General features: G+C 45.3%; 1 protein-coding gene across 1 annotated transcript in view; it reads left to right on the top strand.

Moving 5' to 3' along the window:
• The window catches only part of LOC126272581 (F-box only protein 28), an 85,740-nt gene extending 76,624 nt beyond the window's left edge, over positions 1-9,116 (top strand). Inside the window, exon 5 of the mRNA XM_049975507.1 lies at positions 8,629-9,116. Within this exon, the coding sequence (XP_049831464.1) occupies positions 8,629-8,958 (330 nt within the window). The 3' untranslated portion in view covers positions 8,959-9,116. The remainder of the gene's footprint in view (positions 1-8,628) is intronic.
• The last annotated feature ends 6,052 nt before the right edge of the window (positions 9,117-15,168 follow it).

Below are 15,168 nucleotides of genomic sequence, written 5' to 3'. Positions count from 1 at the left end.
ACTTCGTCCGGCGCGTCCATCGGGGTCCGAGGGATAATCAGGTAGCCACCGGTGCCTTCATCTTGGCCTTCGAGGGTGACGTCCTACCCGAAAAGGTCAAGGTGATGGTCTACCGATGTGATGTGAAGCCCTATATCCCTCCCCCGATGAGGTGTTTCAAATGCTGGAAGTTCGGCCACATGTCATCTCGGTGTACTTCCAGCATGATATGCAGAGATTGTGGACGCCCTTCACATCCTAATACTGCATGTGCGCCGCCTCCCATCTGTGTGAACTGCGGCGAACACCATTCCCCTTGCTCGCCAGACTGCAAGGTTCTACTGAAAGAACGAAGGATCATGGAATATAAGGCCCTGGACTGCATGACCTATACTGAGGCTAAGCGGAAATACGAGAGGCTACATCCTGTGGCTCTGACCAGCTCCTATGCCACCGCTGCCAAAACAGTAGTTTTGTCATCTGCTGCACCGATTCCACTGAACACTCTGAGCCGGAATACTACACCTGCCCCCTTGATGGTGGGGGGCACTTCCCCATCTGTTGCTCCTGCACCACCTACCTCAGGAGCAGAGACCCCCCAACCATCGGGGACACAAGTCCCCAACTCTAAGCCGGAGAAGCGTCCGACTTCTTCGGCGACTCTCTCTCGCAAGGGATCCCTCGGGTCCCTCCCTTCCCAGGTTTCCACCTCTGGGAAGGGTGACGTCAACCAATGGCTGAAAAGCAGGCCAGCGGCTGGTCACAGGGCTTCCCGCTCCTCCTCCGTCCCGGAGACTGACTCGGTGGAGCCCTCCCAGCCAGTAAAGCCCAAGGAGCAGAGAGAGAAGACGAAGAAGAAGAAGGCCTCTAAGGCCAAGGAACGCGCGGTGGCATCTACCCCACCGCTCCATACAGGCTCTGCGTCTGGGGATGAGGTGGAGATCCTGGCGTCCGCTGAGGACCTGGATCTCGCCATACCCTCAGACGCCAAGGACGCCGATTGTACTGGTCCTCGATCGGTGACAGCAGGTGACCCAGTGACGTGATCTGCCTCCTCGGTCCCTTCACGCCTATTTCGCCCATGGACAAAGTGATTCTCCAGTGGAACTGCAGCGGTTTTTTCCACCACCTTGCTGAGCTCCGCCAACTCGTCAGCAGTCACCCTTTCTTCTGCATTGCCCTCCAGGAAACGTGGTTTCCGGCAATGCGGACCCCTGCCCTACGAGGGTATCGGGGTTATTATAAGAACCGGGCAGCTTATGAGAGGGTGTCTGGTGGAGTGTGCGTCTACGTCCTTAACTCTATCTACAGCGAGTGTGTGCCTCTTCATACACCCTTAGAGGCTGTCGCTGTAAGGATGTGGACGCCTCAGCCTATTACTGTCTGCAGTTTGTACCTTCCGCCGGATGGTGATGTCTCTCGTCATGTGTTGGCTGCATTGATAGGACAACTGCCGCCTCCCTTTGTGTTGCTGGGCGACTTTAACGCCCATAACCCCTTGTGGGGTAGCGCCGCGATTACTGGCCGGGGCAGAGATGTCGAGACTCTTCTGTCACAGCTTGACCTCTGCCTTTTAAACACGGGAGAGGCGACCCACTTTAGTGCGGTCCATGGCTCGTTTTCGGCCATTGACCTTTCTATTTGCAGCCCCGGACTTTCACCATCCATCCACTGGAGGGTCCATGACGACTTATGTGGTAGTGACCATTTCCCCATCTTTCTGTCACTGCCACAGCGTCACTCTTCTGAACGCCCCTCCAGATGGGCTCTGAATAAGGCTGATTGGGACTTATTTACATCTGTCGCAGTGATCGCACCTCCTTCCACTGATCCGATTGATGCGGTGGTTCAGTCGGTCACCACCAGCATCGTTTCTGCGGCGGCATCTGCGATTCCCTGTACATCCGGGTCACCTCGGCGGAGGACTGTGCCGTGGTGGTCGCCCGAGATCGCAGAGGCGATTCGAGATCGCCGGCGGGCTCTTCAGCGCCATAAGCGGCACCCGTCGTTGGAGACCCTCATTGCTTTTAAACAGTTCCGCGCCCGAGCCCGACGCCTTATTCGCCAACGGAAGCAGGAGTGCTGGGAACGTTATGTTTCCACCATTGGCGTCCGTACCTCTGCATCGCAGGTTTGGGCCAAGATTCGGCGACTCCAAGGCTATCGGCCACCTGTCTCTGTCCCTGGGCTTTCGCTGAATGGAGCAGTGTGCACCGACTCCGACACGATTGCGGACCGGTTAGCAGAGCATTTTGCTCAGTGTTCCGCGTCAACGAACTACCCGTTGGCCTTCCGCTCCCGGAAAGAGCGGTTGGAAAGTCGGAGGCTTTCCTTTCACACGCGCCACGCGGAGTCGTACAATGCTCCTTTCAGCGAATGGGAATTCCAGAGCGCACTTTCTGCTTGCCCTGATACGGCTCCTGGACCAGACCGCATTCACAGCCAGATGCTGAAACACCTCTCAGTGCCTTGCCAGCGACGCCTCCTAGATCTTTTCAATCGCGTCTGGGTCGAGGGTGTTTTCCCGTCTCAATGGCGGGAAAGCATAGTCCTCCCCGTATTGAAACCTGGCAAGAACCCGCTGGAGGTGGACAGCTATCGCCCCATAAGCCTCACCAACGTTCCTTGCAAGTTGCTGGAACGTATGGTGAGCCGGAGGTTGAGTTGGCTCCTCGAGTCTCGGGGCCTTCTGGCTCCGTCTCAGGGTGGGTTCCGTAAAGGCCGCTCTGCCGTCGATAATCTGGTCTCCCTGGAGTCTGCCATCCGTACAGCCTTTGCGCGCTGCCAACATCTGGTTGCCGTCTTCTTCGACATGCGGAAGGCATACGATACGACTTGGCGCCATCACATCCTGGCCACACTTCATGGGTGGGGCCTTAGGGGCCCGCTCCCGATTTTTATTCAGAATTTTCTTTCGTATCGTTCCTTCCGCGTGCAAGTAGCTGCGTCGCATAGTTCCTCCCGGGTCCAGGAGAACGGGGTCCCACAGGGGTCTGTCCTCAGTGTGTCCCTGTTTTTAATTGCCATCAATGGGCTCGTTGAGGCGGTGGGGTCGTCCGTCGCGGCTTCTTTATATGCGGACGACTTCTGCCTATATTACAGCTCCAGTAGAATCGCCGCTGCTGAACGGCAGCTGCAAGGTGCCATCCGCAAGGCGCAGTCATGGGCTGTAGCGCACGGCTTCCAGTTTTCGGCCGCGAAGACCTGCGTTATGCATTTCTGCCGGCGTCGCACGGTTCACCCTGAGCCGCGCCTTTACCTTGACGGTGAACCTCTTGCTGTGGTCGCGACGCATCGGTTCTTGGGACTGGTGTTCGATACCCGGTTGACTTGGCTGCCCCATATTAGGCAGCTGAAGCAAACATGCTGGCGGCACTTAAACGCTCTCCGTTGCTTAAGCCACACCAGGTGGGGTGCCGACCGGTCCACCCTCCTCCACCTATATCAAGCGCTGATCCAGTCCCGCCTTGATTATGGGTGTGTGGCGTACGGTTCTGCCTCGCCTTCAGCATTGCGATTGCTGGATCCCATACACCACTGCGGGATCCACCTCGCCACGGGAGCGTTCCGGACAAGCCCCGTCGACAGCATACTTGTGGAGGCTGGTGTCCCTCCATTGCGGTTCCGGCGTGACCGCCTTCTGGCCGCCTATGCCGCGCACGTTTATAGCATGCCAGGGCATCCAAACTACCGTCTCCTGTTCCCGCGCTCGATCGTCCATGTTCCAGACAGGCGGCCCCGGTCAGGGTGTCCCATTGCGGTTCGCCTCCGGGACCTTCTCCGCGGCCTTGACTTTTTTCCTCTGCCGCCTGTTTTCCGGGCCAATCTCCATCTGCCCCCGTGGAGTGTGCCCCGACCGTGCCTTCGGCTCGACTTGGCACAGGGTCCGAAGGTCTCAGTGCCTCCGGAGGCCCTCCGCCGCCACTTTCTTTCCATCCTGGCCGAGTTTCCGAACGCGGCGGTGGCCTACACCGACGGTTCGGTGGTCTCTGGTCACGCTGGTTACGCTCTCACTCTACGGGATTATTGTGAGCAACGGTCATTGGCAGCTGGCTCCAGTGTATACACTGCCGAGTTGGTTGCCATCTATCGTGCCCTAGAGTTTCTCCGCTCCCGCTCAGGTGAGTCCTTTGTCATCTGTAGTGACTCCCTGACCGGTTTACGAGCTCTTGACCAGTGTTTCCCTCGTTCCCGTCTGGTGATGGCCATCCAGGAGTCCCTCCATACTCTCGTCCGTTGCGGCCGCTCTGTCACCTTTGTTTGGTCTCCGGGTCACGTCGGCATCCCGGGTAACGAGCGGGTTGACAAACTGGCGAAACAGGCGGTCAGTTCCCCGGCCATGGAGATCGGTCTTTTAGAGAGTGACGTCCGATCCGTATTGCGGCAGAAGGTCCTTGCTGCTTGGCGTGATGAGTGGCGCACCCTGCCCTCTCCCAACAAACTTCGGGCAGTCAAGGAGACAACCAGTGTGTGGCGCTCCTCCATGCGGGGGTCTCGCAAGGACGCTGTCGTCCTCTGCCGGCTCCGCATAGGACATACCCGGCTCACGCACGCGTATCTCTTGTGCCGTGACGACCCGCCTCTCTGTCGCTGCGGATTGGCCCTGACCGTGGTACACGTCTTACTAGACTGCCCACTTTTAACTGCCCTCAGGCAGACGTTCGCGCTGCCTGATACACTCCCTGCTCTTTTAACCGATGACTCTACTATGGCTGACTTAGTTCTGCGTTTTATTCGAGCAGGGGGTTTTTATCATTCAATATGAGAGTCCCTTTTTATTTTTTTTTTAGTGTCGACTGTGGCTTTTGGCCTGGGGTTTTAGTTTGTGGTGTTTTAATGTGTCCCTTGGTTGTTGGCCTTTCCAGTTTTATTTTCATGGTCGGCCAATGACCGTCGCACTCTGTGTGTCTTTTAATCTCTTTTCTCTGGTCTTCGTCTATGTCTTTCTTGTACTGTGTCGTCCCTTGTCGTCTCCGTTATGTGTTTATTGCTTGTTGGACTTTTCTTCGTGTATTATTATGGTCGTGGAACAAGGGACCGATGACCTAAGTAGTCTGGTCCCTTTAACTCCCCACAAACCAACCAACAGTCATCTTGAAATAGATACATACAGATCCTGTGTGGTTTTCAAGCAAATCTTAAAAAATTCTTCCTGCAAAATGGTAGTAGGTAGTAAGTTCAGGTAACAGTGATGGAGGTGGATAGCAATCACGCACTCTTCTCTCCAAATGGACCACAAAAGCTGAATAATATTGAGATCTGGTGACTGGTGGGCATAGGGGATGCAGCAATTCATTCTCGTACTCACAAAACCAGTCCTGGATGATGAGAGCTGTCTGAACAGGTGCCCTGTTGTCCTGGAACGTAAACATTTGGTGAACAAACATTGAGCCATGGGATCAACTTGATCAGCCAAAATAGTCACATAATCCTTAGCAGTAATGCAGCCTTGCAGAGTAACCATGCGGCCCATGGAATACCATGATACAGCTACCCAAATCGTCACCAAATCCCTGCCATGTTGCACCCTTGGTCAGAAGTTGGTAACTGTAGCGACATACATAAAAAAAAGTTTTTCATCACCTCGGTTCCCAGAACTCCTGAAGGTAGACATTGACTGTGGATATTGTATCAAAGATGCAGTCCCTTTTACTGTTCAGAGATGTCACTAAATCCGCCCAAAAATCTAAACCACCATGCGTAATCAGCGCCTATTAGACGGAGGAGGTCTGAGAGCCAATCAGTTCCAGTCATTCCACCAGGAAGAAGGTACACAGGTCAAGTTGTCTGTAGTTCAAGCATGCCTAGACGGTCAGTACCATTGTTCGATCATGTCCGCATTGTTACTTTGTGCCAGGAAGGGCTCTCAACAAGGGAAGTGTCCAGGTGTCTCAGAGTGAACCAAAGTGATGTTCTTCTGACATGGAGGAGATACAGGGAAACAGGAACTGTCGATGAAATGCCTTGCTCAGGCTGCGCAAGGGCTACTACTGCAGTGGATGACCACTACCTATAGATTATGGCTCGGAGGAACCCTGACAGCAATGCCACCATGTTGAATAATTCTTTTCGTGTAGCCACAGGACATTGTGTTACGACTCAAAGTGTGCGCAATAGCATGCATGATGCGCAACTTCACTCCCAATGTCCACGGCGAGGTCCATCTTCGCAACCATGACACCATGCAGCATGGTACAGATGGGCCCAACAACATGTCAAATGGACTGCTCAGGATTGGCATGATGTTCTCTTCATTGATGAGTGTCACATATGCTTTAAACCAATCGTAAGAGATGTGTTTAGAGGCAACCCGGTCAGGCTGAACACCTTAGACACACTGTCCAGTGAGTGCAGCAGCGTGGAGGTTCCCTGCTGTTTTGGGTTGGCATTATGTGTGGCCGACGTACACCGCTGGTGGTCATGGAAGGCACCGTAACAGCTGTAAGGTACATGTATGCCATCCTCCGACCGATAGTGCAACCATTTCGGCAGCATATTGGTGAGGCATTCATTTTCATGGACGACAATTCATGCCGCCATCATGCACATCTTGTGAGTGACTTTCTTCAGGATAATGACATCGCTCGACTAGAGTGGCCAGCTTGTTTTCCAGACAAGAACCATATCGAACTTGCCTGGGATGGATTGAAAAGGGCTGTTTATGGACCACCCAAAAACTCTGAGGGATTTATGCCATTGAGGAGTGGGACAATCTGGACCAACAGTGCCTCCATGAACTTCTGGGTAGTATGCCACGATGAATACAGGCATGCATCAATGCAAGAGGACATGCTACTGGATATTAGAGGTACCGATGTGTACAGCAATACGGACCACAACCTCTGAAAGTCTCGCTGTATAGTGGTACAACATGCAATGTGTGGTTTTCATGAGCAATAAAACGGGTGGAAATGATATTTATGTTGATCTCTGTTCCAATTTTCTGTAACTCTCAGAACCTTGGTGATGCCAAAGTTTCTTGATGTGTGTATAATATCATGTTTTTCAGTTACAGGAATTTGAATAATTGATGAGTGGTTGTAGAACTTCAGCTTGCCCTGCAATTCATTGCCTTTGCAGCTCCCTCTGTGTTATTTTGGTGCTCACAGCATTCAGAAATGCGGTGTTCAGTTCTGCAGTGACTTCTGCAGCTCTCCTCCTCTTATTTTTCAGTACAATACACATAAGTGACTGTTTGTCATGATCACTCAACAAACACTGTCGTCCATGCTGTGATTTGGTGAATGATGCTTTTCAGCTTTCCCTCTATTCAGTACAAATGTTTAATATAGTGCCTCTTGAAATACCAAATACTTCAGCTATCAGGTTTATGAAAGCAGCCACCATATGAGCACCAACAATTTGCCCATGTTCAAATTTACTTAGCTCAAATTTGATACAATCACAAGTACACAGAACGCTGTTCTAATCACGATTAACATTTGCAACATTTTGAGGACACTGCAAACACGGGTGCTGTTTGTTGTCAAATACAATAGTGCAGCCTGCAAACTTGGGTAGCATCTGCATTTAAACAGTGTTCGGAAGTTCCCATTACAAATTTCAAGGATTTGGAGAGCAGTGAGTACATAATATTTTGAATAGGAACCTATACATGGAGATACATTGTTTCTGTGCTACAACAATTTGAAAACATGTTGGTAATGAGAACACTTTTACAAGTAATTTATTGGGAATGACCCAGTACATCACTCATTTTACAGTTCAGTCATTAATAATCAAAGAAACAAAAAGGAAACTTAATTAGTTTTCACAAACACAGTTATTTACAATTAATCATCTTGCAGCACCACAGTGATGCCTACTGATGGTGCCTTTCTCAAAGCCATTTAATAATTGTGGGAAAAAAGGATATGCTATGGAGTCAGATGTCATGGCTAATGATCTTGATAAAGGCAATGAGCAGCTCTTCCATTAACATGAGCTTTGTTACTGAGTCAACCAACACTCGCAGACATGTGAATGAGGCTCGAACCAGGTCGGAGAGGTAGGATGGACGTAAGCACTGCCTGCCATGACTATCTGGTAACATGTTTTCAAATGGTACATTTCTGAACATGGGTTACAATTCAAAATATTGTCCACTAATTCCCCTTACAAGTCCTAGAAGTTTGTAACAGGAATATCCCAACACCCTGTATGTTCAAGCATGTATTTCTTGTTGCGTTTTCATATTTTTGTCCAACTACTGTATGTATGTTTAGCAGCAAAATTTCAAATCTCCATACTACTTGTGAAGAAACTAATTACGTAGTGTGTGTGTGTGTGTGTGTGTGTGTGTGTGTGTGTGTGTGTGTGTGTGTGTGTGTGTTTGTGTGTCGTCACTTGATATAAAATATGCTTTGTAGCAAGTGCATAAGTACCATTTGGTTGTGATTTAAGTGTTTGGCTTATTGTCATCAATTGCTGTCTGACTATGTATTTGTTCCAGTTTGTAGAGAATCTTTTGTCACTATACAAAATGTTGGAGGAATTGTTAAGACACTTATTAGGGAAGAGCAAGACTTAAATCTATGTCAATTTTTCAAATTTGCTGGTTTTCTTTCCATCTCCTTTCCACTCATCTGTAACAGTGGTTAGTATATTGTGATTGTGTGTATTAATTCATTGTTTACATGATTGTTTCAGCTGAAAAAAAGCAATATTCGAATTGCCAAACAGGCCAGAATGTTACAAGAGCAAAATGCTAAACTCATTGCACAAGATGCCCAGATTAATGAACTAAAGCAACATCTGGAGGAGTGGGATCATAAGTTACGAGAACTTGAAGCAAAGGTGAACAGGGTAAATGATGACAATGCATTGTTACTGGAACACTCAGAAGAGACAGTTGTTTCAAATGATTCTGGTTGCAAACGGAAATGTGAAACTGTATGTAGTGGTAGTTACTCTAATGAAGACAACTTGCCTGTCAAAAAGCAGAAAGTTGTCAACACAGTTGAGGAAGTTGGTGAATAATGAGCAAATATTCTGCTTAAAAAGAAAATACTCACCTGAAAGACTTATTGTCCATCAACCTAAAACCCTAAAGTAATAACATTATTAATACCCTCTTATAATACTGACAGTGTTGTATTACCTTTTCTGTTTATTAATAAAATTTGTGGATAAACTTACAGATGTATTTATTTACAGCTGTTTAAGACTACAACAATCAGTAACCTGTTTATAAACATAATTAGAAGCTCTGACAAAAATTACAGCTCTGCTCTCAATTTTTTCATTGATCCAAAAGTAATATTTATCTTCCACTTTCATGGAAGAGAGTGTTTTCATTGATGACTTCACCATATTATCAGCATGAATAATATGTGTAATGCTGCCTACAATAAGCATACCAGTGAACTTATCCAACAACGAGACACTGAAAAAATTTAGTCACTAAATTGTGTGGAACCGAAGTGCAAACTGGAGTGAAGAAAAAAGAACTACTCTGAATTGCACAAATGCTTTCCAAGCAATGGAAAAGATAATTCAACAGCAGAAATTCTAAAATACTGTGTGAGGGAAATGGCACTGGTTAAACATACGGAAAAATTTGAGAAGAAAATTGGCTGGAAACTAGCAGACAAAGCAGATGTCAAAAACTATTGGGCTGTAGCACATACATTATGTGATCTAAACCATCTGGACACCTGGCTGAAAATGACTTACAAGTTCGTGGCGCCATCCATCACTAATGCAGGAGTTCAATATGGTGTAGGCCCAACCTTAGCCTTGATGACAGCTTCACATACATTCAATCAAGTGCTGGAAGGTTTCTTGGGGAATGGCAGCCCATTCTTCATGGAATGCAGGGAGAGGTATCGATGTCAGTTGGTGAGGCCTGGCCCAAAGTCGGCATTCCGAAACATCCCAAAGGTGTTCTATAGGATTAAGGTCAGGACTCTGTGCAGGCCAGTCAATTACAGGGATATTATTATCATGTAACCAATCTGCCACAGGCCGTGCAATCTGAACAGGTGTTCCACTGTGTTGAAAGATGCAATCACCATCCCTGAATTGCTCTTAAACAGTCGGAAGCAAGAAGGTGCTTAAAACATCAATGTAGGCCTGTGCTATGATAGTGCCACGCAAAATGACAAGAAGTGCAAGCCCCCTCCTTGAAAAACATGACTACACTATAACACCACCACCTCTGAATTTTACTATTGGCCTACACATGCTAGCAAATGACGTTCACTGGGCATTCGCCATACCCATACCCTGCCATCTGATCACCACACAGTGTACCATCATTTGTGTCAAAAATGTTTCACTGCTGAAGGAAACATCATTCTTTTTTTTTCTGTGGAAGCTGTAACCATATTAGCCTTAAATATGTCAGCTTGTAAGGTATTAGTGAAGTTCGGTGGCAGGAGGAACACGACTTTTGGTCAGGTGAATACAGGGTTATAAATACAAAATCAAATAGGGGTAATGCAGGAGTAGGTTTAATAATGAATAACAAAAAAAGATGTGCAGGTAAGCTACTACAAACAGCATAGTGAACGCATTATTGTGGCCAAGATAGACACGAAGCCCATGCCTACTACAGTAGTACAAATTTAAATGCCAACTGGGTCTGCAGATGATGAAGAAATGTATGATGAGACAAAAGAAATTATTCAGGTAGTTAAGGGAGACAAAAATTTAATAGTCATGGGCGACTGGAATTCGAGAGTAGGAAAAGGGAGAGAAGGAAACATAGTGGGTGAATATGGATTGGGGGAGAGAAATGAAAGAGGAAACCATCTGGTAGAATTTTGCAAAGAGCACAACTTAGCTATGATTAACACTTGGTTCAAGAATCATAAAAGAAGGTTGTATACATGGAAGAATCCTGGAGATACTAGAAGGTATCAGATAGATTATATAATGATAAGACAGAGATTTAGGAACCAGGTTTTAAATTGTAAGACATTCCAGGGGCAGATGTGGACTCTGACCACAATCTATTAGTTATAAACTGTAGATTAAAACTGAAGAAACTGCAAAAAGGTGGGAACTTAAGGAGATGGGACCTGGATAAACTGAAAGAACCAGAGGTTGTATAGAGTTTCAGGAAGAGCATAAGGGAACAATGGACAGGAATGGGGGAAGGAAATACATTAGAAGAAGAATGGGTAGCTCTGAGGGATGAAGTAGTGAAGGTGGCAGAGGAACAAGTAGGTAAAAAGACAAGGATTAGTAGAAATCCTTGGGTAACAGAAGAAATATTGAATTTAATTGATGAAAGGAGAAAATATAAAAACACAGTAAATGAAGCAGGCAAAAAGAAATACAAATGTCTCAAAAATGAGATTGACAGGAAGTGCAAAATGGCTAAGCAGGGATGGCTAGAGGACAAATGTAAGGATGTAGAGGCTTGTCTCACTAGGGGTAAGATAGATACTGCCTACAGGAAAATTAAAGAGACCTTTGGAGAAAAGAGAGCCACTTGTATGAATATCAAGAGCTCAGATGGAAACCCAGTTCTAAGCAAAGAAGGGAAAGCAGAAAGGTGGAAGGAGTATATAGAGGGTCTATAAAAGGGCGATGCACTTGAGGAAAATATTATGCAAATTGAGGAGGATGTAGATGAATATGAAATGGGAGACAAGATACTGCGTGAAGAGTCTGACAGAGCACTGAAATACCTGAGTCGAAACAAGGCCCCGGCAGTAGACAACATTCCATTGGAACTACTGATGGCCTTGGGAGAGTCAATGCTGACAAAACTCTACCATCTGGTGAGAAAGATGTGTGAGACAGATGAAATGCCCTCAGAATTCAAGCAGAATATAATAATTCCAATCCCAAAGAAACCAGGTGTTGACAGATGTGAAAATTACCGAGCTATCAGTTTAATAAGTCACTGCTGCAAAATACTAATGTGAATTCTTTACAGATGAATGAAAAAACTGCTAGAAGCCGACCTCGGGGAAGATCAGTTTGGATTCCGCAGAAATGTTGGAACACGTGAGGCAATACTGACCCTACGACTTATCTTAGAAAATAGATTAAGTAAAGGCAAACCTACATTTCTAGCATTTGTAGACTTAGAGAAAGCTTTTGACAATCTTGACTGGAAATCTCTCTTTCAAATTCTAAAAATGGCAGGGGTAAAATACAGGGAGCGAAAGGCTATTTACAGTTTGTACAGAAACCGGATGGCAGTTATAAGAGTGGAGAGGTATGGAAGGGAAGCAGTGGTTGGGAAGGGAGTGAGACAGGGTTGTAGCCTTTCCCCGATGTTATTCAATCTGTATATTGAGCAAGCAGTGACAGAAACAAAAGAAAAATTCGGAATACGTATTAAAATCCATGGAGAAGAAATAAAAACTTTGAGGTTTGCCGATGACATTGTAATTCTGTCAGAGACAGCAAAGGACTTGAAAGAGCAGTTGAATGGAATCTATAGTGTCCTGAAAGGAGGATATAAGATGAACATCAACAAAAGCAAAACGAGGATAATGGAATTTAGTCGAATTAAGTCGGGTGATGCTGAGGGAATTAGATTAGGAAATGAGACACTTAAAGTAGTAAAGGAGTTTTGGTATTTTGGGAGCAAAATAACTGATGATGGTCGAAGTAGAGAGGATATAAAATGTAGACTGGCAATGCCATGTAAAGCATTTCTGAAGAAGAGAAATTTGTTAACATCGAGTATAGATTTAAGTGTCAGGAAGTCGTTTCTGAAAGTATTTGTATGGAGTGTAGCCATGTATGGAAGTGAAACATGGACAATAAATAGTTTGGACAAAAAGAGAATAGAAGCTTTTGAAATGTGGTGCTACAGAAGAATGCTGAAGATTATGTGGGTAGATCACGTAACTAATGAGGAGGTATGGAATAGAATTTGGGAGAAGAGGAGTTTGTGGCACAACTTGACAAGAAGAAGGGATTGGTTGGTGGGACATGTTCTGAGGCATCAAGGGATCACAAGTTTAGCATTGGTGGGCAGCCTGGAGGGTAAAAATCGTAGAGGGAGACCAAGAGATGAATACACTAAGCAGATTCAGAAGGATGTAGGTTGCAGTAAGAACTGGGAGATGAAGAAGCTTGCACAGGATAGGGTAGCCTGGAGAGCTGCATCAAACCAGTCTGAGGACTGAAGACAACAACAGCAACAACAAGGCATCCTTTATTTTCAAACTACATTTTATTTCCTCATTTTCCAGATTTACATTTTGTATCATGTCTGCAGGTATCAGTAAAATCAGGGGCAGCAATGCAGAATGCATAACAGGAGTAAGATTATGGTTTTCACACTGGCTGATGTGGTCATTGGACTATCTGGTATTGCCAGTAGATGGTGGGATGAGGAGCCGAGACTATCTGTGACAAAGACAGTTACACCAATGCACAATATCTAGAGAAACCACATCTATTCTGTTGGGAAGCAAGTGATTTTGTCAAAGAAATATTTACTAATAAAAGCCACTTGTTCCACTACAGATGTTATGAGAAGTCTATTGGTCATAAACATTTTATTACAATAACATTACAGCACAAGAAACTAGTCATTTCAATAAACAAATGAACCATATCTAAGATAACAAAGTTGTCTGAACTGGTGTCATGTTCCACAATTGTAAGAACGAGATCTAGACTATACAGCATAGTCGTCAATAGACTGTCTTTCAATGTAATTCTATCATAAGATCTTGCTCTCAAGACATTGATAGTTTTGACTTAGTAAGTAATGTATTGTTTTATTTATTATAAGATTATGGTGGTTTTGTAAATAAACACATGTCAAGGGCATCCGCAAACATTATTTCATGTAATATAGCTTTCCGCTTCATCATTTATATATCAAAGGGTATAGAATCACACTTTCTAGAGAATCCAATGGCACTGACACTGATTTAGTGGTGGACGTCAACTAGAGAGCTTTGTGGCAAAACAGGGAGGAGGTAATCCTACACAACCGTTCACCAAGAAATCGCAAGCTGGGCCAACCTTGGCTCACTTTTTCTAGTTTTTCAAGACTGAAGTTTATTGTGTTCCCCTGACCCCTCCCCCCTAAAAAAAAAGACCCTTATGATAAAAGTGATGGTTTCGGAGTATGTTTTAATACAGAGTGCAAAATTAATTGGGTTAGGGTAACTTCAGAGTGTAACTCAAACACCAGAAGTCTATTGATGAGATCAGAAAAGAATGAAGTTAGCCAGTTCCAAAACAGAGTACTATTCTCTCGTAATTTGTCTGGGTTCATTTATTCTCATTTTTATATCTGAAAAATCATAGGAATTACATCTTCTTTCCCTTCTGCAGGCCACTTCCAAAACTTCGTACTTTTCTCCATATACATCCCCCATAACTTTCTTGGTTCTGTCTTCTGTGACAAAACCAGAAGAGTAGTCTTTTACAATTGGTTGCAATACAGTTATTTTCTTTCTGGTCTTCCTTCCATAATTCATCCTCTTTTTTGTGTAGGGTTCTCATTAGTGTCACAGTCCTCCTGTCCACTATCCACATCATCAGTTGGAGAATCATCAGCACTGAAATCAGACTCTTCACTAGAGGATCTGATACATGAGTAATTTTCTCTTGGCCTTCTCACTTTTCTCTTCTCATTTACACATGATTCAAGCATTTGTATTTCCAAGTCTGCAGAGGTGATTCCTTTTCCAGGTCCCAGATTTATCAGTTTCCTTTTTCTTCTTACAACAGGTATAGCCTCTGCTCTCTTACTAATTACCATTTCAAGACATGCTTCACTGGCTCATTCAACATTCACAGACAGTTCAGCACTAAGCAGCATTTTCAGAACTGCATTTGCACGGAACCATGGTTTAATTTTTTCCATGAAGATATTCTGCCACTAGCTTCTTAAGAGATCTTGGAAACATCCTTAGGTACAGTTTTGAGTTTTTCTCCATTTGTAGTGCTGTGCCATTCATATAGGATACTGTATGGAGCAATTATATTTTATTTAATTGAAACTGGGGCAACTTTGGCCTGGGATAAAGTTGTCCTAGATAACCTATATTGCAACATCAAGTGTGATTCCAATATGTTGTAAGAAAGTACACAGAAATTAATGTTATTTTATATTAAATAATGTAAAGAAATTGGTAATAACTCGAATTTTAAGGGTGAAATTGAAAACAACATACAAGAAAGTAGTTACACTACTTTACCAAGACCAGAGAAGGGAGTACTTTGTGACAACACTTCCAAAACAAAATTGAATTGGAA

This window comes from Schistocerca gregaria, chromosome 5 (genome assembly GCF_023897955.1).
Source record: "Schistocerca gregaria isolate iqSchGreg1 chromosome 5, iqSchGreg1.2, whole genome shotgun sequence".
Classification (NCBI taxonomy): domain Eukaryota; kingdom Metazoa; phylum Arthropoda; class Insecta; order Orthoptera; family Acrididae; genus Schistocerca; species Schistocerca gregaria.
Note: the sequence above shows the minus strand (reverse complement) of the source record. Positions and strands in the feature narration are given on the sequence as shown.